This window comes from Nerophis ophidion, linkage group LG25, assembly GCF_033978795.1.
Source record: "Nerophis ophidion isolate RoL-2023_Sa linkage group LG25, RoL_Noph_v1.0, whole genome shotgun sequence".
Lineage (NCBI taxonomy): Eukaryota > Metazoa > Chordata > Actinopteri > Syngnathiformes > Syngnathidae > Nerophis > Nerophis ophidion.
Window position 1 is genome coordinate 16,980,331 of NC_084635.1, and position 23,515 is coordinate 17,003,845.

Below are 23,515 nucleotides of genomic sequence, written 5' to 3' on the forward strand. Positions count from 1 at the left end.
ACCCGTGATCTTATCCTTTCGGTCATGACCCAAAGCTCATGACCATAGGTGAGGATGGGAACGTAGATCGACCGGTAAATTGAGAGCTTTGCCTTCCGGCTCAGCTCCTTCTTCACCACAACGGATCGGTACAACGTCCGCATTACTGAAGACGCCGCACCGATCCGCCTGTCGATCTCACGATCCACTCTTCCCTCACTCGTGAACAAGACTCCTAGGTACTTGAACTCCTCCACTTGGGGCAGGGTCTCCTCCCCAACCCGGAGATGGCACCCCACCCTTTTCCGGGCGAGAACCATGGACTCGGACTTGGAGGTGCTGATTCTCATTCCGGTCGCTTCACACTCGGCTGCGAACCGATCCAGCGAGAGCTGAAGATCCCGGTCAGATGAAGCCATCAGGATCATCATCTGCAAAAAGCAGATACCTAATCTTGCGGTTACCAAACCGGAACCCCTCAACGCCTTGACTGCGCCTAGAAATTCTGTCCATAAAAGTTATGAACAGAATCGGTGACAAAGGACAGCCTTGGCGGAGTCCAACCCTCACTGGAAATGTGTTTGACTTACTGCCGGCAATGCGAACCAAGCTCTGGCACTGATCGTACAGGGAACGGACCGCCACAATAAGACAGTCCGATACCCCATACTCTCTGAGCACTCCCCACAGGACTTCCCGAGGGACACGGTCGAATGCCTTCTCCAAGTCTACAAAGCACATGTAGACTGGTTGGGCAAACTCCCATGCACCCTCAAGAACCCTGCCGAGAGTATAGAGCTGGTCCACAGTTCCACGACCAGGACGAAAACCACACTGTTCCTCCTGAATCCGAGGTTCGACTATCCGACGTAGCCTCCTCTCCAGTACACCTGAATAAACCTTACCGGGAAGGCTGAGGAGTGTGATCCCACGATAGTTGGAACACACCCTCCGGTCCCCCTTCTTAAAGAGAGGAACCACCACCCCGGTCTGCCAATCCAGAGGTACCGCCCCCGATGTCCACGCGATGCTGCAAAGTCTTGTCAACCAAGACAGCCCCACAGCATCCAGAGCCTTAAGGAACTCCGGGCGGATCTCATCCACCCCCGGGGCCTTGCCACCGAGGAGCTTTTTAACTACCTCAGTGACCTCAGCCCCAGAAATAGGAGAGTCCACCACAGATTCCCCAGGCACTGCTTCCTCATAGGAAGACGTGTTGGTGGAATTGAGGAGGTCTTCGAAGTATTCCTTCCACCTATCCACAACATCCGCAGTCGAGGTCAGCAGAACACCATCCGCACCATACACGGTGTTGATAGTGCACTGCTTCCCCTTCCTGAGGCGGCGGACGGTGGTCCAGAATCGCTTCGAAGCCGTCCGGAAGTCGTTTTCCATGGCTTCCCCGAACTCTTCCCATGTCCGAGTTTTTGCCTCCGCGACCGCTGAAGCTGCACACCGCTTGGCCTGTCGGTACCTGTCCACTGCCTCCGGAGTCCTATGAGCCAAAAGGACCCGATAGGACTCCTTCTTCAGCTTGACGGCATCCCTCACCGCTGGTGTCCACCAAGGGGTTTTAGGATTGCCGCCCCGACAGGCACCAACTGCCTTGCGGCCACAGCTCCGATCTGCCGCCTCGACAATAGAGGTGCGGAACATGGTCCACTCGGACTCAATGTTTGTCGTGATCACAATATGCGGGAGGCAGTGTGCAGGTAAAAAAGTACTGTATCTAAAGGCCTACTGAAACCCACTACTACCGACCACGCAGTCTGTCCATCCATCCATTTTCTACCGCTTATTCCCTTTCGGGGTCGCTGGCGCCTATCTCAGCTACAATCGGGCGGAAGGCAGGGTACACCCTGGACAAGTCGCTACCTCATCGCAGGGCCAACACAGATAGACAGACAACATTCACACTCACGTTCACACACTAGGGCCAATTTAGTGTTGCCAATCAACCTATCCCCAGGTGCATGTCTTTGGAAGTGCGAGGAAGCCGGAGTACCCGGAGGGAACCCACGCATTCACAGGGAGAACATGCAAACTCCACACAGAAAGATCCCGAACCTGGATTTGAATCTAGGACTGCAGGAACTTCGTATTGTGAGGCAGACGCACAAACCCCTCTCCCACCGTGAAGCCCCCACGCAGTCTGATAGTTTATAAATCAATGATGAAATCTTAACATTGCAACATGCAAATAGGGCCGTTTTAATTTACTAAATTACAATTTTAAATTTCCCGCGGAGTTTCTTGTTGAAAACGTCGCGGAATGATGACGCGTATGATTACCCGTGTTTGTGACGTTATTGGTTGGAAGGGACATACTGTATTAGCTCAGCACCACTGACGGCTAAAAGTCGTCTCTTTTCATTGCATAATTACACAGTATTTTGGACATCTGTGTTGCTGAATCTTTTGCAATTTGTTCAATTAATAATGGAGACTATAAAGAAGAATACTGTTGGTGGAAAGCGGTGTATTGCAGCTGCCTTTAGCACCGAAACACAGCCGGTGTTTCTTTGTTTGTTGTGAAGCTTTAACACAGAGCGGTCAGGTCAAGCGAACATGTTTCTCTACATCAACCAGCATATTTTTGGATGGGAAAATTGTGATATATATCTTACCGGAGACATCAGTGGATTGTGCGTCCTCCTGCAGTAGCTATCAAAAAAGGCAGCTGTGAGCTTGGCTCCTCGGCTTCTCTCTGAGACACTGGTGTGTTCACCGCAGCCATCCGACTTTGAGGTATGTCTTTATAATCTGACTAAAACACTATTAAAACAATAAGCAGATATGGGATCGTCCAGAATTATCCTAGTAAATGTGTCTAATTACATCTGAAACGCTCACACTGCCGCCGACACATAGAATAGACCTGCTATCCCCGTTTAATAAGAAAATCTCATTTTAGTAGGCCTTTAACGCTTAAACCAAAAAAATAAACAAAAGGCGAGTGCCGCTAAGTAAAGATCTTGAAGCTTAGGAATGGCTAGGCTAAACGAAGCAAAAACTGAACTGGCTGCAAAGTGGGGCGGCATAGCTCGGTTGGTAGAGTGGCCATGCCAGCAACTTGAGGGTTGCAGGTGCGATTCCCGCTTCCGCCATTCTAGTCACTGCCGTTGTGTCCTGGGGCAAGGCACTTTACCCACCTAATATTTAGAAGCACACAAAAAAGAAAGTTAGCACTTAGCTTCGATGACGAAAGAGCACAGCTGAACAAACAGCAGCTTGAATGCTTTTTGTTAGAAAAATTGTGTAAATTATCAAAAAACTTTCCGCTCTCTGAGTTTCCATTGAACAGATGAGAGCTGTCCTTGTTCGACCAAGCAAAGCCTTGGAAGATTCCGCTGTGTACGTTGGAATGACACGGGAAGCTGAATCCAGGACGAGCCCAAGCCTGAGGAATCTTCTTCTTTTGTCTTCAATGTGACCGAAAACAATGACTGTTCACATACTCCCCATTTCTGTTGTGACATGTGTTGTTGCGTAAACATTGAATATCTATACCAGGGGTGCCCATTACGTCGATCGCGATCGACTGGTCGATCTCGGAGGGTGTGTCAGTCGATCTCAAGCCAGGCATTAAAAAATATACATAAAAATGAGCAATCATCAATCATACCAAGACTTCACTTTCGTCAGTTGTTTGACATTCTCGGCACCCGAGGATCTTGTGAGATGACGCTGGCTGCTGCAAGCTCATATTTAAGAAAAAAATCACTAACAGGGCGGACGCAGAGAAACACATTTTATTTCTAGAGACTCCGTACCTACTGTCAAAACTCTAAAGACCGACTGCACAGTTCCTGTCTTCACCGTAAAAGACCTGTTTCATCCTGCCTGTGCTAACAAAATAAGAGTCTCAGAAAGCTAGCGTGCACAAGCTAGCAAGCTACGGAGTTTGATGCCAATGTATTTCTCCCCCGCTCTCAGCGACCGCTTTCTCACTTGCTTGCCCACCCGCACTCTCACCTGCTGCCAGACATTAAAGGGCCACACACATATGCTACTCTCATAACAAAGTGTTTAAAAACGAGTATGCAAGTTGGACAAATGAGATGCCAAATCCAACCACTTTCATGTGGTATTGGACAGAAAGGAGGACTTTTTTTTTTCCTCCATTTGAAAATGCGGACGTTATCAGCACCACTGTCTAATTCCAATCAATGCAAGTCATCAGAATCAAATACACCAACTTATATTCTTGTCTTCATGAAAGAAAGGAATCTATGTGTGTTAAACATGCTTGTATTATCATTAAACACCATTAACTTGTTAACAAAAATGTCTCTTTCATAAATAAATAAATATAAATTATAAATAGGAATGAGGTAGATCTCCTCGACTTGGTCAATTGAAAAGTAGCTCACCTGCAGAAAAAGTGTGAGCGCCCCAGATCTATATAAAAGAGGAGACGTAAACCTTTTTCGTCAGAGCGTGGTGCAGTACTGTATAAAGAGTACAGTGGCCATGTCTCTCCTCGGATCTGAGTCCAAATTGAATTCTGTCTCTGTTTGATTCCTTGCCTTTTGTCTTGTTTAATAGATGTCATCAGTGTTTGAACCTGACATTTTTTTTTTCTTTGTCGGAAGAAACTGGAAGTTACTAAAAAAAATGTCACTAAATAGAAATTAATTATTGACCAAGTGATCTCCAAAGAGCCTGCCCCATTGTGGCACGTGAAAGCACAATCTACCAAATTAGACATGACGTGGAGATATTGTTTTTGTATTCTTTTGAAAAGAAAATGGTAAAAAATTATTATTTCTATATAACCCGATCTCGGGAATAAGGCGCTGGGTATTTTATGGACCCCAACAACGACATTACATCAAATAATATTGTAAATAATGTAAATAATTCAATGTATTTACTCTGACGATTAACTTGCGTGATGACTGTATTATGCTGATAGTATATATTTGTACCCTGAATTGCTTAACGTGGACCCCGACTTAAACAAGTTGAAAAACTTATTCGGGTGTTACCATTTAGTGGTCAATTGTACGGAATATGTACTGAACTGTGCAATCTACTAATAAAAGTTTCAATCAATCATTCAATCAAAACTCTGAGTGTACAGTTAAAAAAAAAAATACAATTTGGCAAGTGGAAACTTCAGACGGGCTGCCCTTCAATCTCTTTTACTTTGTCTCCATAGCAGTCAAAGATAATTGCAAAATATATTCTACTAGAATATAAGCCATTGTCAAATGTATTATGTTTGCTCTGCTAAAGAAAAATCCATACGTGTTCCTTGGAGGGAAGTGCACTGTATTAAATTCCTCCATCAACATGATCACATTCCATTGCAGTTTGTTTCAATATAGTTGACAACTCATCAGAGTGCAAAACAATGGTTGAATTAAACAATAGCAGATTTTAAGGGAGGTTAAAGGCCTACTGAAACCCACTACTACTGACCACGCAGTCTGATAGTTTATATATCAATGATGAAATATTAACATTGCAACACATGCCAATACGGCCGGTTTAGTTTACTAAATTGCAATTTTAAATTTCCCAGGAGTTTCTTGTTGAAAACGTCACGGAATGATGACGTGTACGCGTGACGTCACGGACTGTGAGGAAATATTAGCGCTGCGCACACACACAGCTAAAAGTCATCTGCTTTAACCGCACAATTACACAGTAATTTGGACATCTGTGTTGCTGAATCTTTTGCAATTTGTCCATTTAATAATGGAGACTATAAAGAACAATGCTGTTGGTGGAAAGCGGTGGATTCCAGCTGTCTTTAGCACCAAGACCCAGCCGGTGTTTCTTCGTTTGTCGTGAAAGCAGAGCGGTCAAGCGAACATGTTTTCTCTACGTCAACCAGCAAGTTTTTGGGTGGGGAAATTGTGATATATATCTTACCGAAGACATCCGTGGATTATTCGTCGTTCTGCATCAGCTGTGTTCTTGGCTCCTCGGCTTCTCTCTGAGACACATTTTATTCACCGCAGCCATCTGACCTCTAGGTATGTCTTTACAATCTTTAAAATCTCACTAAAACACTATTAAAACAATAAGCAGATAAGGGATCTTCCAGAATTATCCTAGTACATGTGTCTAATTACATCTGAAATGCTCACACTGCCGTCGCCCGGAGCTGTCGCTTTTTTTTTTCTTTTTCTAGTCCGTCGCTATCAATATCCTCAAACACAAATCTTTCATCCTCGCTCAAATTTATGGGGAAATTGTTGTTTTCTCGGTCTGAATAGCTCTTGCTGCTGGAGGCTCCCATTAAAAACAACGTGAATATGTGTGGAGCCCCCACACTTGTGATGTCATCGTCTGCGACTTTTGGTAAAGGCAAGGCTTTTTTGTCAGCACCAAAAGTTGCGAACTTTATTGTCGATGTTCTCTACTAAATCCTTTCAGCAAAAATATGGCAATATCACGAAATGATCAAGTATGACACATAGAATGGACCTGCTATTTCCGTTTAAATAAGAAAATCTCATTTCAGTAGGCCTTTAAACCCTATGAAATAAATGATAAAAAACATGTTTTTCCCGCTCTGTCACCTTGTCAATAGGCTTTTTTTTTAAATAGTATTTGATATCAAAGACAGTCTAGGCACATTTACATATAAAAATTTAAGTAAAACGTGCACAGTACATGTTTAACAAAGGCAAAAGTCTTTCAAACTGAGCTAGATAAATCTTTATTTGGTCTCTGATTGTCAAGGGTAAAATTATCTAAGCTGTTTTCCCGACTGTGAAACAGACATACAATTCTTGGCTAAAGGCTTTTATTTTCATTTTATAATAAATCATTGTCGGCTGTTTGTTATATCATTTTAGGACCATTGGTCGATGTTATGGCAATGTATGATTATTGGAATGAGTAACAAAATAATTTGGGTCTGGGGCTGAAAACCCTTTCTTTGGTAGAAAGCAAAGTTTGTCACTAACAAATGGGGCTAAACATTTTTTTTTTTGTTATTATACGGGGGATCCTCGGGCTATGTACGAGTTCCGTTTCAATGATAGCGATAGGAACTTAGACCTAAATTAATACACATAAAACAAAGTCAGAAAAAAAATACATAGAATACAGGAATTAAATGTAACAGCAAAAGAGAGAAAAATGGAATGGGAGTAGGGAGAGAAAGGCTTATTGGAATGAAAACGCCTCAATAATGATACCACTACCCTGCTTACCTAATACTAAGTAGAAGATTATTTCACAAAACAGGGTAACATCAAACGAGGACCGCCTGTATTTAGTCCTAAAATCTTGCTACTCCAGACATGAGCTGAAGCAAATGATGACACCACTGGTAACATGGACAAGGGAATGACCTCGTCACAAGCAAACACTTGAACATTCACTTAATGGGTTGCCAAGAAACTTTTCTGAAACAACACCACAAACAGTGTCAGCATATTGTGATCATAAATGTTGATGCTACCGTCATTGATCTCTTTTCACCTTTCCTGCGGAAGAAGTCCATTGCCGGAGGGGTCTCCACTCCAAATTCAAAGCCTAGGAAGCGATCCAAAGGGTGTGAGCTCTTGTCACTGCGCAAAAGTGAGGCACCAAGTCTCAAGTATGTTGTGACTTCCATCCGTGTTTGTTGAGTCATTTTCAGAGTGCATATGGAAATACAGTACATGACCTTGCAGCTTCCTGGGGTTCAAGAGCTTGGCTCAAAATATCATGGTCCATCATGGCGTAAGTTTCGACCTTCCGCCTGCTGCGCTCGTCTCTCTTCCAAACAGCAACAGACCCACATGGACACAACCTCTGAATTTCCGTCATTGTATTGTACGATGAAAGAATGATCCTAAAAAGAAGAAAGCACAAATGTTGTTAAACAAGGGGGTTTTCAGGGAAGTTTTATTCTTCTGTGATTGATTTCGGGTTTTCCCAATAGGAATATTTTGGTACTGGTACCCAAATGTGTTTCAATATTTTTCATCACTTTTCCAAATAAAGGGGACCCCAACAAATGGCAATTATAACCCACAAATCTTACGGTCACATTAAACATATGTTTATTATTGCAATTGAAGAACAATTTTGATCTTAAATAAAATAATGAACATACTAGAAAACAAAGGCTTCTAATTTGGCATATGCAGTCACATATCGTGTCATTTCTCATTCTTTTATTTTGTCAATATTATAAGGGACAATCGGTAGAAAATTGATTATTAATCTACTTGTTCATTTACTGTTAATATCTGGTTATTTTCTGTTTTAACAAGTTCCATTTACACTTCTGTTAAAATGTAATAATAATTTATTCTTCTGTTGTTTGGATGCTTTACATTAGTTTTGGAAGAAACCACAAATTTGGGTATCGATCCGATACCAAGTAGTTACAAGGTCATACATTGGTCATATTTGAAGTCCTCATGTGTCTAGGGATGTATTTCCCGAGTTTATACACATAATATACATTTTAAAAAAAGATAAATTATTTTGTGATCATAAAATATTGATACAATCATTGTAGTACTGAGTAAATGCACTCTTGTACAAACCCCGCTGGGAAACTGTTAGATTATAAATATATACGGAATACATCCATCCATCCATTTTCTACCGCTTATTCCCTTTTGGGGTCGCGGGGGGCGCTGGCGCCTATCTCAGCTACAATCGGGCGGAAGGCGGGGTACACCCTGGACAAGTCTCCACCTCATCGCAGGGCCAACACAGATAGACAGACAACATTCACACTCACATTCACACACTAGGGCCAATTTAGTGTTGCCAATCAACCTATCCCCAGGTGCATGTCTTTGGAAGTGGGAGGAAGCCGGAGTACCCGGAGGGAACCCACGCATTCACGGGGAGAACATGTAAACTCCACACAGAAAGATCCCGAGCCTGGATTTGAACCCAGGACTGCAGGACCTTCGTATTATGAGGCAGACGCACTAACCCCTCTGCCACCGTGAAGCCCTATACGGAATACATCCATCCATCCATTTTCTACCGCTTATTCCCTTTTTTGGGGTTGCGGGGGGAGCTTGCGCCTATCTCAGCTACAATTGGGCGGAAGGCGGGGTACACCCTGGACAAGTCGCCACCTCATCGCAGGGCCAACACAGATAGACAGACAACATTCACACTCACATTCACACACTAGGGCCAATTTAGTGTTGCCAATCAACCTATCCCCAGGTGCATGTCTTTGGAAGTGGGAGGAAGCCGGAGTACCCGGAGGGAACCCACGCATTCACGGGGAGAACATGTAAACTCCACACAGAAAGATCCCGAGCTAAAGTGTTAAAAAGTACGTCATGACTTTATTTTATTTTTATGAGTTTGAACATCAAATATCTTGTCTTTTTAGTGCATTCAATTGAATGTGGGTTGAAAAGGATTTACAAGTCATTGTATTACGTTAATATTTACATCCAACACAATTTCCCAACTCCTATGGAAACGGGGTTTGTAGTTATCGTATGTCCCAATTTCTGTGTGTAACAAAGTACTGGAAAACCTTGATTTAAAAATCCCTCTATACGTGAACTTTTTAGTTTACAAACTTGTAGATCACGCCAAATATGCCTCGGTGTCTCTCTGTCGCCGCTCTTTTCTCTGCTTAATGACTCTGCCTTGAAAGCATTCACCTCCTCATGTCAGGTGCATGCCACAAACATTCACGACAGCAAGGTTAAGAAGTTTTCACTTTGTTTTATTATTGTAGCAACATGGTTGTTAATGTTTTTGAGAGCACCAAAGGCACTTTTTGTGTGTATGTTCAGAATGCTGTTGTTGTTTTGTTAATAAAGAGATCGTTGATCCATCACCCCCTCGATATGTTGGTTTGACATATACACAATATAGTGTCTTCAATGTAGCTATTCTTTTACTAAAAACTGGAAATCTCATATACAAAACATGCAACATAAGGTGGCAAAAAATATTTAAATAATGAATAAAGCAAAATACGTCCTGGGCCAAAAATCACTTTATATTCTCTACTGCTTGCTAGTGTTACCATATCTGAGTTATTGTGCAGAAATATGGGGAAACAACTACAAATGTGCGCTACATTCGTTAACTGTGTTACAAAAAACATCAATTAGAATAATACATAATGTTGGATATAGAGAACATACAAACCCTTTATTTATTGAGTCAAAAATATTAAAGCTCGATGATTTGGTAAAATTGCAAACAGCTAAAATGATGTAAAAAGCAAATTATAACCTGCTACCAAAGAATGTACAACAATTCTTCTCAACTAAAGAGGAGAAATATAACCTTAGAAGAAAATGTAATTTCAAACATTTGTATGCACATACAACACTTAAAACCTTTAGCACATCAGAATGTGGAATTAAATTATGGAATGGATTAAGTAAAGAAATTAAACATTGTATTGATGTGATTCAGTTTAAAGGCCTACTGAAATGAGATTTTCTTATTTAAACTGGGATAGCAGGTCCATTCTATGTGTCATACTTGATCATTTCGCAATATTGCCAAATTTTTGCTGTAAGGATTTAGTAGAGAACATCCATGATAAAGTTCGCAACTTTCCGTGCTAAGACAAAAGCCCTGCCTCTACCGGAAGTCGCAGACGATGACGTCACACGTGTGGGGGCTACTCATATATTCACATTGATTTTAATGGGAGCCTCCAACAAAAACAGCTATTCGGACCGAGAAAACGTCAATTTCCCCATTAATTTGAGCGAGGATGAAAGATTTGTGTTTGACGATATTGATAGTGAAGGACTACAAAAAAAAAAAAAAAATAAAGTTTTTGAAAAAAACGTGATTGCATTGGGACGGATTCTTATGTTTTTAGACACATTTGCTAGGATAATTTTGGGAAACCCCTTATCTTTCTATTGTGTTGCTAGTGTTTTAGTGAGTTTAACAGAACCTGATAGTCGGAGGTGTGTGTCCACGGGTGTGTTGACGTGCAGTTTCTCAGGGGAGTCGACGGCAGCTTTATGGGCGGCACAAGCTCAGCTGATCTCCGGTAAGAAGCGACTTTTTAACACAAATTTCTCACCGAAACCTGCTGGTTGGCATTCGGTTGGGATCCATGTTCGCTGTGATCCATAGTAAAGTTTCACCTCCGTGAAATTTAAACAAGGAAACACCTTGTGTTTGTGTGGCTAAAGGCTAAAGCTTCCCAACTCCATCTTTCTACTTTGACTTCTCCAATATTAATTGAACAAATTGCAAAGGATTCAGCAACACAGATCTCCAAAATACTGTGTAATTATGCGGTTAAAGCAGACGAATTTTAGCTGTGTGTGTGTGCGTAGCGCTCATATTCCCTAACAGCTCTTGACGTCAAGCGTACACGTCATCATTACACGACGTTTTCAAGAAAAAACTCCCGGGAAATTTAAAACTGCAATTTAGTAAACTAAAAAGGCCGTATTGGCATGTGTTGCAAAGTTAAGATTTCATCATTGATATTTAAACTATCAGACTGCGTGGTCGGTAGTAGTGGGTTTCAGTAGGCCTTTAAGAGGCTGTTCAAATTAATAGTGCTTAAAAAGTACAAAAAAGAAGAATTATGAGAAACACTTTCAATCTTATTGAAAATAAGATCTTCTTCATCTCAGTATGTTGGTAATGACTGAATTGACTGATTACATTTTACAGAACTGTTGTATTACTCATTCATAGATGTCATTTTGCTATTTTGCTGTAAGGAGAGTCAGTAGATGAATGTATACCGTATTTCCTTGAATTGCCGCAGGGCATATAGTATGCGCCTGCCTTGAATTACGGCCGGGTCAAACTCGCTTCCCAAAATAATTAGCGCATGCTTAGTATTACCGCCTGGTCAAACTCGTGACGTCACGAGTGACACTTCCCCTGTTATCATTTTCAAAATGGAGGCTGATTTCAATACCAGTCATTTGAAATCGCATAAAGGGAAGAAGTTTAACATCTATTCAGTAGGATTTAAGGTCCAAGCTTACATCACAATCAAATTTTTACTGCATGCCTTTGGTAAGTGCCGGAGCGAGAAGAGGTTTTAAAATAATTAGCGCACGCTTACTTTTATCGCATGCCTTTGGTAAGCGTAGGAGTGAGAAGAGCTTTTAAATTAATTAGCGCCCCGGCGGCAATTCAAGGAAATACGGTATATTTGTGGGTTGTCTGACGTGGGAAAGGGGTAGGATTAAATAAGTTTTGCTTCTTCCTTCTCCTTTTCGGACATGATGCGATGTGAAGTGATATGAAACTGATGTATTGTGTTGTAAATGTGCTCATGTTCAAAATAAACTATGAAAAGAAAGAAAGAAAAAAAATAGGGACTTTTTTCGAGGCTAGAACCAATTATTCATGTTCACATTGTTTCTCATGGGGAACTTTGCTTCACTATATGAACTGTTCAATTTACGAACCATGTTCAAAAACCAAATAAGTTCGTAAATCCAGGTTCCAATGTAGTCCGTTTCTCCGTGTATCATTCTGTGAGTGCCTGAACAAAGAATCCCACGTGTGGACGACTCAGTCTCTGTGCTTTTTTTTTTTTTAATTCAGCATGACTGCAAAATAAGCCACAATGGGGCTAAACAAAGTTGTGAGTGCCAGCACTTTAAAAGAAAGTGAGAAACACATTTGAATTAAAAAAAACAACTATTAGCAATGTACAAAGCTGGCATTCCCATGGCTCTCCCCTCTCCATTATTTGCCATAATTGCCAAAAAGTCTTAAATAAAGGTAAAAGTGATGGTAAATTTTCATTTATCCATTTAATTTGTCATGCATGTGTATTTTGCATTGTTTTTGGAATTAAAACTATAATGATCTTTTTGTTTTATTATTTTTAAGTGATTAGTCGGATTTATATTATTTTTTACGATAAAACATGCTAAAGGCCTACTGAAACCCACTACTACCGACCACGCAGTCTGATAGTTTATATATCAATGATGAAATATTAACATTGCAACACATGCCAATACGGCCTTTTTAGTTTACTAAATTACAATTTTAAATTTCACGCGGAGTTTCCTGTTGAAAATGTCGCGGAATGATGACGCGTGTTTGTGACGTTATTGGTTGGAGGGGACATATTAGCCCAGCACCACACACAGCTAAAAGTTGTCTATTTTCATCACATAATTACACAGTATTTTGGACATATGTGTTGCTGAATCTTTTGCAATTTGTTCAATTAATAATGGAGAAGTCAAAGTAGAAAGGTGGAGGTGGGAAGATTTTAGCCTTTAGCCACACAAACACACAGTGTTTCCTTGTTTAAAATTCCCGGAGGTGAAGCTTTACTATGGATCAGAGCGGTCAAGTGAACATGGATCCCGACTACATGTCGACCGACAGTTTTCGGTGAAAAAATTGTGGAAACAAGTCAGAGCTTCTGTCGTGCTGCTGCTGCCGTGACTTCCCTCAGAGACTGGCGTCAACACACCCGTGGACACACCCCTACGACTATCAGGTACTATTTAACTCACTAAAACACTAGCAACACAATAGAAAGATAAGGGATTTCCCAGAAGTATCCAAGTAATTGTGTCTAAAAACATCTGAATGCAACCGCTTTTTTTTTTTTTTTTTTTTTTTTAGTCCGTCACTGTAAATTTCCTCATCCACGAATCTTTCATCCTCGCTCAAATTAATGAGGAAATTGTCGCTTTCTCGGTCCGAATAGCTCTTGCTGCTGGAGGCTCCCATTGTAAGCAATGTGAGGAACCCTACAACCAGTGACGTCACACGCACATCGTCTGCTACTTTCGGTAAAGGCAAGGCTTTTTTATTAGCGACCAAAAGTAGGGAACTTTATCGTCGATGTTCTCTACTAAATCCTTTCAGCAAAAATATGGCAATATCGCGAAATGATCAAGTATGACACATAGAATGGACCTGCTATCCCCGTTTAAATAAGAAAATCTCATTTCAGTAGACCTTAAAGTTTTCTTACAATTTGGTCTTTGTCAGACCTTTTGGCTGGGATCACGAACAAAAACTGTACGTGGTCTATAAAACAAAAACATAGTAAAACTACTGTATGTTGATTAAGGCAAAAAGGCCTGAACTACTAAATCAAATCATGTCGAGAGTATTTAGAAGATATAGACCAATTTTAATACCTCATTCTAGTCTAACACATCAATGACTAAATGAACAGAAGGAGCTATAAAAAGGTGTCTGCACTCATTATTTTCTTTCTGATATATGGTTTCACTGCCCAATGCGCAGTATCTTTTATGATCAATTTTACCATTAACAGCTTGAATGCGCAAATAATAAATATAAAAAAATCATAAAGAACCACAAATAAATCAAAGGGAAAAATGATTAAATGGTCTTAAATATTTAAGTCCAACAGATTATACTTTATAGTCATTATGTCGTGTCAGGCCATTCGGAAAAAATGTGTTTATTGGCTTTATTGATCTGCTTGACAGGCCGTAAACGAGTTTAGTAACATCTTTTGAAAGTGTCTATATGTGATCTAAATTGTTTTCACATCTAATTTCGCAAACAGTGAGCGGTACCCTGTCTTGTTTAATGGCGACAGCTTTCACACAGGCTGACAGAGTCAAACACAGATGTTACATGCAAGGTCTCAATGACAATAGTCATTCACCTCATCTGGGAGACCATCGTCTCCAGTGAGGGGGGGGTCAGAGGTCAAAAGGTGAGAGTGGAGGAGGTTGTAAATGAGACAAGTGAATCAAAGCTGACCATGAATTTTCTCTATGCCATCTGGTTGTCCAATTAGTAAAACAACCCAGTGGCTGGTGGGTTTAAATTAATCTGTCAACAACAATTCCTAAAAAAGTGAAACACTGTCTACTCTGTTAACAGGCAACCAAATCTGTGCTCAAAACAGATGTGGCACAAACATGTTCTTAACATTTTCTGACAAGGGCAGCATGAAGTCTTTTACACACAGGGCCCAAAAAAATGTGGTGATATTCAAGCTCCAATTCGAGGCAACTAAGAATAAACTTTTAGCAAAAAGATGGCTACAAATTGTGTTTGTTTTTCCTTGGATTACGTCAGTGCTTCTCAATAATTTTCTATTACGCCACTCCAAGGAAGAAGAAAATATTTTGCGACCCCCTCACTTTCGGCCACGACCATTAATAGTAGCATTTGTTTATACAATTGTTATAAGTACACCTCTGAATACCATTAAATAAAACAAAGGAAAAAAGAAAGAACTAAAGATCAACTAACAACGAAGAATAACTTAACCTTTATCCCTATTTATACTAATAACATTAACAACCCTTCTTTCTCCAAACTCGACGTGTTGAGTTTATACCAAAAAGTTCTATTTTGGTTTCATCTGACCACATGACATTCTCCCAATCCTCTGCTGTATCGTCCATGTATCCATTTTGGTATAAACTCAACAAGTCGTGTTTGGAGGAAGAAGAATACTGAGTTGCATCCCAAGAACACCATACCTACTGTGAAGCATGGAGGTGGAAACATCATGCTTTGGGACTGTTTTTCTGCTAAGGGGACAGAACGATTGATCCGTGTTAAGGAAAAATGAATGGGGCCATGTATCGTGAGATTTTGAGCCAAAACCTCCTTCCATCAGTCAGAGCTTTGAATGGTTGACCAAATACTTATTTTCCACCATAATTTAAAAATAAATTCTTTAAAATTCCTACAATGTGAATTCCTGGATTTTTTTTAGACATTCTGTCTCTCACAGTTGAAGTGTACCTATGATGAAAATTACAGACCTCTGTCATCATTTTAAGTGGGAGAACTTGCACAATCGGTGGCTGAATAAATACTTTGTTGCCCCACTGTACATCTGCAACTCCAATTATTATGCGGTGACACCTTGTCAAAAGTCAATATTTATATATTCTTACAAGGGCTGTCCGAATGATCGTTATCAATTGGGTTAATCCATCATCATTATCAATGTGATTTCAAATTGTATTTCACAGATTGACTCAAAATCCATGAAAGGTCTCTGGCAAGTAGATCTAGCGTCGCGTGTGCGCAAATGGCCAAGTGTTTTGGTGGTGACATCCCGCAGAACCAAACAAGTCAACATGGGAGACACTAAAAAGCACGTCGCTCCTGTCCTTAGGAAATTTGAGTACCAAAAAAGAAAAAACATGACGGAACAGTCGACCAACATAAATGTATTATGCAAGAAATAATTTTTTTTCCACCAAGACATTCCTATCTTAAAATATCAAATTAAAAACCAAGTGTTACAGGACTGCACACACACGGTACATATATCCACAACAACTTCTCTACATACAGAGCTTGTTAGCCACAGTACATGTAAGTTAGCCAAGGTTCACACTGCTAACTACAATGAGCAAGAGACAGGATGCCAGCAGCACAACAAGGTCTTCAGCAGACACAGCCATCAATGACAGAATGGGACAGTTTGACCACAAAGGATAGTGACGACTCTAAACTGGACTGAATCAACTGGTAACTGGTTCAGTTGATTTGTTACTGAATACTTAGTTCGTAATGTGATATTTGGTCAGGCTTGTATGGATAGACACATGATAAACCCATGCAGTAGTTCTTAACACGACACTACTAATTAATAATCACATAAAATTAGGGGTGTAACGGTACACAAAAATTTTAGTTCGGTACGTACCTCTGTTTAGAGGTCACGGTTCGGTTCATTTTCGGTACAGTAAGAAAACCACAAAATATACATTTTTGGGTTATTTATTTACCAAATTTGTAAACAATGGGAACACTATAAAAATTCTGCCCACGTTAATCCACATTAAACTGCCTCAAGTTGTTGCTTTGATTAAATAAAATGACAAAACCTTTCTTCTACCTATAAAAAGTGCAACATTAAACAGTTTCAAGTCAACTCATCATGCTTAATTTATTACAGCATTTGGGAAGCCTGTAGTTGACTTTTATTATGGAAATGTTACATTTTTGTCAACATGTGATAGCAGGGACCCTGCCATTCAAAACTAGGCTGCTACATTACTAATTATTAATGTAACTATTGCTGAAATAAATAGTACAATAGCAATAGGAGAGACTATTGAACACCATGGAGTTTAAGTGGAATAACCGACAGACAGGGCTTTGCTGCCCCTAACACGCACGCACGCACGCACGCACGCACGCACGCACGCACGCACGCACGCACGCACGCACGCACGCACGCACGCACGCACGCACGCACGCACGCACGCACGCACGCACGCACGCACGCACGCACGCACGCACGCACGCACGCACGCACGCACGCACGCACGCACGCACGCACGCACGCACACACACACACACACACACACACACACACACACACACACACACACACACACAGCAAAATGAGCTAACGTTACGCTAAAAGCTAATTAGCCTTCACCTCAAGCCAGAACTGCCAGCGAGCTGAGCTGCAGCTTAAGTTTCTAGAAGGTCAACGGGCTCATAGTGATGTTAGTAGTAGTTGTGACTGGGAGGTGTTTTTTATAATTTGGGGAGAGTACACTGTCCGCTGCTCACCTGCTAAACACCTATGTGCTCGACGCTGAAGCATTGACTACATGCGCTCTGAATACGCACTGCTGATTGGCTTTGTATGTAACCAATCAGATGGTTGTGTGGGTGGGACAATGCTGGGTGCTGAGACAGAGGCAGAAAGCAGAGCAGCTTGTTAAGACTTTAGCTTACAAACTCGTTCGGTACACGAAACCCCCGTACCGAAACGATTCAATACAAATACACGTACCGTTACACCCCTACATATAATCTTTCCCCACTGGGAGAGAAATTTAGCAAATTAATTTATGCAACATACAATACAGATGTATTCATTGCAAATACAAGTAATACAATTACCATGAGCTTTGAATAATGTTAAGCGCAACTGCACATGATAGGGGATCTTTAATTAGTCAGGTCATTAAAGGTGTTCCTTTTACTGTAAAAGGTAACAGTGGGAAATGACTCTTTCAGTCATATTACTCACCACCGGGCTACATCTAAACGGGATAATCACCTGCAAGCCTTACACTGAAATAGAATATGCCCAAACCCTGGGGAAATTCTGACTGAGATACATTGAATCCAAGATTAATTAATGCTATTTTAAATAATAGTATGGTTAATGTGCTCAGGAGAAATTAAAAAGACTTCAAGGCAAGTTTAACAAAATGCAAAACAAAATAGCAAACAAGATTGGTGTTATCGAGAATAACGAGAGTGGTAAATTACCATTTGCCAACAGAAACTGTTTAGCACTGGTTCTTGCTTATATGGCTAATTGGTACTATCAATCAATCAATCAATGTTTACTTATATAGCCCTAAATCACTAGTGTCTCAAAGGGCTGCACAAACCACTACGACATCCTCGGTAGGCCCACATAAGGGCAAGGAAAACTCACACCCAGTGGGACATCGGTGACAATAATGACCCAGTGGGACGTCGGTGACAATGATGACTATGACAACCTTGGAGAGGAGGTAAGCAATGGATGTCGAGCGGGTCTGACATGATACTGTGAAAGTTCAATCCATGATGGATCCAACACAGTCGCGAGAGTCCAGTCCAAAGCGGATCCAACACAGCAGCGAGAGTCCCGTTCACAGCGGAGCCAACAGGAAACCATCCCAAGCGGAGGCGGATCAGCAGCGCAGAGATGTCATACACAGGCAAGCAGTACATGGCCACCGGATCGGACCGGCCCCCCTCCACAAGGGAGAGTGGGACATGGGAGAAAAAGAAAAGAAACGGCAGATCAACTGTTCTAAAAAGGGAGTCTATTTAATGTATGTTTATTAGAATGCACTTCCTCATACTTACATGTTTAATATTTGGACACTGCACTGCAAATAGGTTGTGAATTTGCTCAAGAACTAGTTGCACCGCGCACAGCGGAAGTTGCTTGTGTGGGATTTTTAGTCAACTTTTGAACCTTTCACAGCATCAGTGTGCTATGAAAGTAAAAATTTACATAATAAAAATCTAACATAGCAAAATACGGCCACCAATGATAGTCACAAATGTGTTCACTATTTCTTGACTATTGCAAATGACCCTCATTAAAACTTTGAAGTATTAATGTTCATGAAAACTAGAGTTGTCAATGTGCCATTCATTACAAGATCTGGTAGAAGAAGAAGAGAATATTTAGGATCAATCGGTTTTAGGAGCTGACCTAAAAAAAAGACTGGCTTCTTAAAATGGAGAAAAGTGGACAAAACTGTGAAACTTGACTAATGTTCCAATGGTGTGACTGACTGCATGGCTGCCATATTGCAGTACGCTGGTATGTGTGAATGGGACTTTTGTCAGGAAATGCCCATGGGTGAAACATGAAAGCATTTTGGAGTGAAGGTGCTGACAGCAAAGTTTAGGTTGGACGGAAGAGATCTGACAATACACATGAGGAACACATATGAGGTGCAATAATTGGTTGACCTTGTGAAGAAACAGGATTGATGAGAAGTTACGTAATAAGAGGAACTTCTGAAGTTTGGTTACGCTGCTGCATAGTCACTACGGCCATCTTTTTGAAGTTCTGCAGTGACTTTTATTGGAAATCTTAAATTGGAGATGTTTGGGAAAGTGAGCTTTAGGTGGTCTCAACACAGGAAATTGAGCAAAAAAACCCCAACAAATCACAATGTTGCCAAGATCGGCTTTTTTGGGGAAAACCGTCACAGAGTTTGAATGGGGGCGAGCGAGCCAACATTTCTTGCGGGGACGACTTAAAGGCCTACTGAAACCCACTACTACCGACCACGCAGTCTGATAGTTTATACATCAATGATGAAATCTTAACATTGCAAAACATGCCAATACGGCCGGTTTAGTTTACTAAATTACAATTTTAAATTTCCCGCGGAGTTTCTTGTTTAAAACGTCGTGGAATGATGACGCATATGATGACGCGAAGGATGACGTGTGTTTGTGACGTTTTTGGTTGGAGGGGACATACAGTATTAGCTCAGTACCATTGACGGCTAAAAGTCGTCTCTTTTCATCGCATAATTACACAGTAATTTGGACATCTGGGTTGCTGAATCTCTTGCAATGTGTTCAATTAATAATGGAGACTATAAAGAAGAATGCTGTTGGTGGAAAGCGGTGGATTGCAGCTGCCTTTAGCACCGAAACACAGGTGGTGTTTCTTTGTTTGTTGTGAAGCTTTAACACAGAGCGGTCAAGCGAAAATGTTTCTCTACGTCAACCAGCATGTTTTTGGATGGGAAAATTGTGATATATATCTTACCAGAGACATCAGTGGATTATGAATCCTCCTGCAGTAGCTGTCAAAAAAGGCAGCTGTGAGCTTGGCTCCTCGGCTTCTCTCTGACACTGGCGTGGTCACCGCAGCCATCCGACTTTAAGGTATGTCTTTACAATCTCACTAAAACACTATTAAAACAATAAGCAGATAAGGGATCTTCCAGAATTATCCTAGTAAATGTGTCTAATTACATCTGAAACACTCACACTGCCGCTGCCCGGAGCCGTCGCTTTTTATTTTATTTTATTATTTTTCCTATTCCTTCACTATCAATATCCTCATCCACGAATCCTTCATCCTCGCTCAAATTAATGGGGAAATCGTCGTTTTCTCGGTCCGAATTGCTTTTACAGCTGGTGGCTCATATTATGAACAATGTGAGGATGTGAGGAACCCTCACACCAGTGACGTCATGCGCACATACTTCCTGTAAAGGCAAGGCTTTTTTATTAGCGACCAAAAGTTGCGAACGTTATCGTCGATGTAATACAACAATATCGCGAAATGATCAAGTATAACACATAGAATGGACCTGCTATCCCCGTTTAAATAAGAAAATCTCATTTCAGCAGGCCTTTAATGAAGCAGCATAAACCAGTTATAACTGATGTGGTTGTTGCCGATCTCGACCAACCAGAGACTCAAAGATGCCTTTAAATTGTAAACATGACAAACATCACTACTGCTATGGAATTATTACTATACATGCATGGATTTCAGACAACCACAATACATCCAAAGGTTTTCTTCGGGTGGTCTATATCAGGAGAAAAAAAACACACTTTTTTCTCCAACACTAAAGCTGAAAAGTTTGGGATTGAAAGTCAATGGACTAAAATCTTAAATGGGTCATATAATGATTTATTTTCAACATTTAATATACTTTCTTGTGGACAACATGACATCTAATGGTGGTTCTTTGGTCAGAATGGTTATAGATCAGTGCTTCTTAAGCTGGGTTCGATCGAACCCTAGGGGTTCGGTGAGTCGGCCTCAAGGGCTCGGCAGAGTCTCCGCCGCAGCGGTCAAGACACACCAGACTCATGAATTGATTAACGTGGACCCCGACTTAATTAAACAAGTTGAAAAACTTATTCGGGTCTCTCCTTTGTCCCACACGCCATTAGACTGTACAACTCCTCTCTGGGACGGGGGACGGGGGGTATTAGGATGACAGGGGATGCAAAACATTAACAGTGCAATACGTTTTCATAACATGGTCACTACTGCCTACTTTGTCTTGTTATATTCTTATTTTACTGTTATATTGTTATTCCCATTGTTTTTATTCTTTTTGTAATATTTCTCTATTTTGTTTCCTTTTAAACCCCCATTATTTACTTTCAACTTTTTTTTAAATTGATCTCAACTCTGTACACTGCTGCTGGAATTTTAATTTTCCTGAAGGAACTCTCCTGAAGGAATCAATAAAGTACTATCTATCTATCTATCCATCTATCTATCTACCATTTAGTGGTCAATTGTACGGAATATTTAATGTAATATGCAATATACTAATAATAGCCTTATTCAATCTATCGTGTAATTAAAAACTTTTCCCTATCGGCGTATCTGTACTGCAAAGTTTAAATTTGAATGACAATAAAAAGGAAGTCTAAGTATTATGGATTCCCCAAACAATGTTCCCTATAATTTTCCATCTGATTTGCAAGTGTGTAATTTGTTGTGAGTTCATGCACTGTGTTGGTTTTGTTCTTTGAACAAAGTGATGTTCATGCACGGTTCATTTTGTGCACTAGTAAAAAAAACATAACTTTGTCTTGAATTTGAAAAAAAAACAAAACAAAGAAAACAACTTTATTTTTCACTAAAGAAGGGTTGGGTGAATGTGCATATGAAAGTTGTGGGGTTCGGTACCTCCAACAAGGTTAAGGACCACTGTTATAGATCATGTTTTACAGACGGTCTTCAACACTAGAGATCGTCTGATGTGTTTTTTCCAGGACCGATACCAAATATTAGTAGTCAAGGAGGCTGATTTGATTTGGAGTCAATATTTGGAGTAAAAACACATTTTGTTGTACATTTAGGTGCAAAGACAATACATTTCCATCCCATTCCAGCCCGAGCAGAGAGGAAACGCACACCTGCTTTGTGCAAAGCTGCTGCTGTTTCTGCCTTGGTTTACCATGTAAGATTAAAATAAATGATTCATCACTGTCGGGCTTCCAATAAAAACAAACCTGTCATTCATGTTATGGCTCTTGAAGATTTGGTTAGTTTGTGAATATCACAAGCCGTCAATCTTTTGATCAAATTTGATAGTTTAACATTTAACGATGTAAAACCAAAAAAATATATATATATAACTAAACTATGAATCAACAGAAGAAAATTAATTTACAATTTTTGCATTTTTTAACTCACTTTTATTGTCCCCAGTACTTTATTCCTCTACGATGGCATCCATTGTAATCAATTGTCCAAATGAGAAAATGATGTCCTCTATCAACTTCTATCAACTTTTTTGACAGCCAATAGCTACTTTTCTTAATGTGGAGTTGACAACACTGGAAGATCAGAGAGATCAGAAGAGTTTGAAGATAGAGATGTAGAAGACATACAAATTGAGAACACTGATGCAGAGGATGCCACCACAAAAGAGCCAGCAAGAAAACAGTAGATACATAGGGGCAAAAAAGTATTTAGTCAGCCACCGATTGTGCAAGTTCTCCCACTTAAAATGATGACAGAGGTCTGTAATTTTCATCATAGGTACACTTCAACTGTGAGAGACAGAATGTGAAAAAAAAAATCCAGGAATTCACATTGTAGGAATTCTAAAGAATTGTTTCCACGCATGGGGATGTTTCCACCCCCATGCTTCACAGTAGGTGTGGTGTTCTTGGGATGCAACTCAGTATTCTTCTTCCTCCAAACACGGCGAGTTGAGTTTAAAGCAAAAAGTTCTATTTTGGTTTCATCTGACCACATGACATTCTCCCAATCTTCTGCTGTATCATCCATGTATCCATTTTGGTATAAACTCAACTCGTCTTGTTTGGAGAAAGAAAAATACTGAGTTGCATTCCAAGAACACCATACCTACTGTGAAGCATGGGGGTGGAAACATCATGCTTTGGGGCTGTTTTTCTGCTAAGGGGACAGGACGATTGATCCGTGTTAAGGAAAGAATGAATGGGGCCATTTATCGTGAGATTTTGAGCCAAAACCTCCTTCCATCAGTGAGAGCTTTGAATGGTTGACTAAATACTTATTTTCCACCATAATTTACAAATAAATTCTTTAAAATTCCTATAATGTGAACTCCTGGATTTTTTTTCACATTCTGTCTCTCACAGTTGAAGTGTA

The 23,515-nt window shown here is 40.5% G+C and overlaps 1 protein-coding gene across 2 annotated transcripts in view; it reads right to left on the reverse strand.

Annotated features, from left to right (window-relative positions):
* Positions 1 to 6,639: 6,639 nt before the first annotated feature.
* map2k5 (mitogen-activated protein kinase kinase 5) overlaps positions 6,640 to 23,515 on the reverse strand; it is a 151,652-nt gene continuing 134,776 nt past the window's right edge. For both annotated transcript variants that reach the window (XM_061887676.1, XM_061887675.1), the window contains one exon: positions 6,640 to 7,780. In XM_061887676.1, coding sequence (XP_061743660.1) covers positions 7,652 to 7,780 — 129 coding nt within the window. In that variant the 3' untranslated portion in view covers positions 6,640 to 7,651. The remainder of the gene's footprint in view (positions 7,781 to 23,515) is intronic.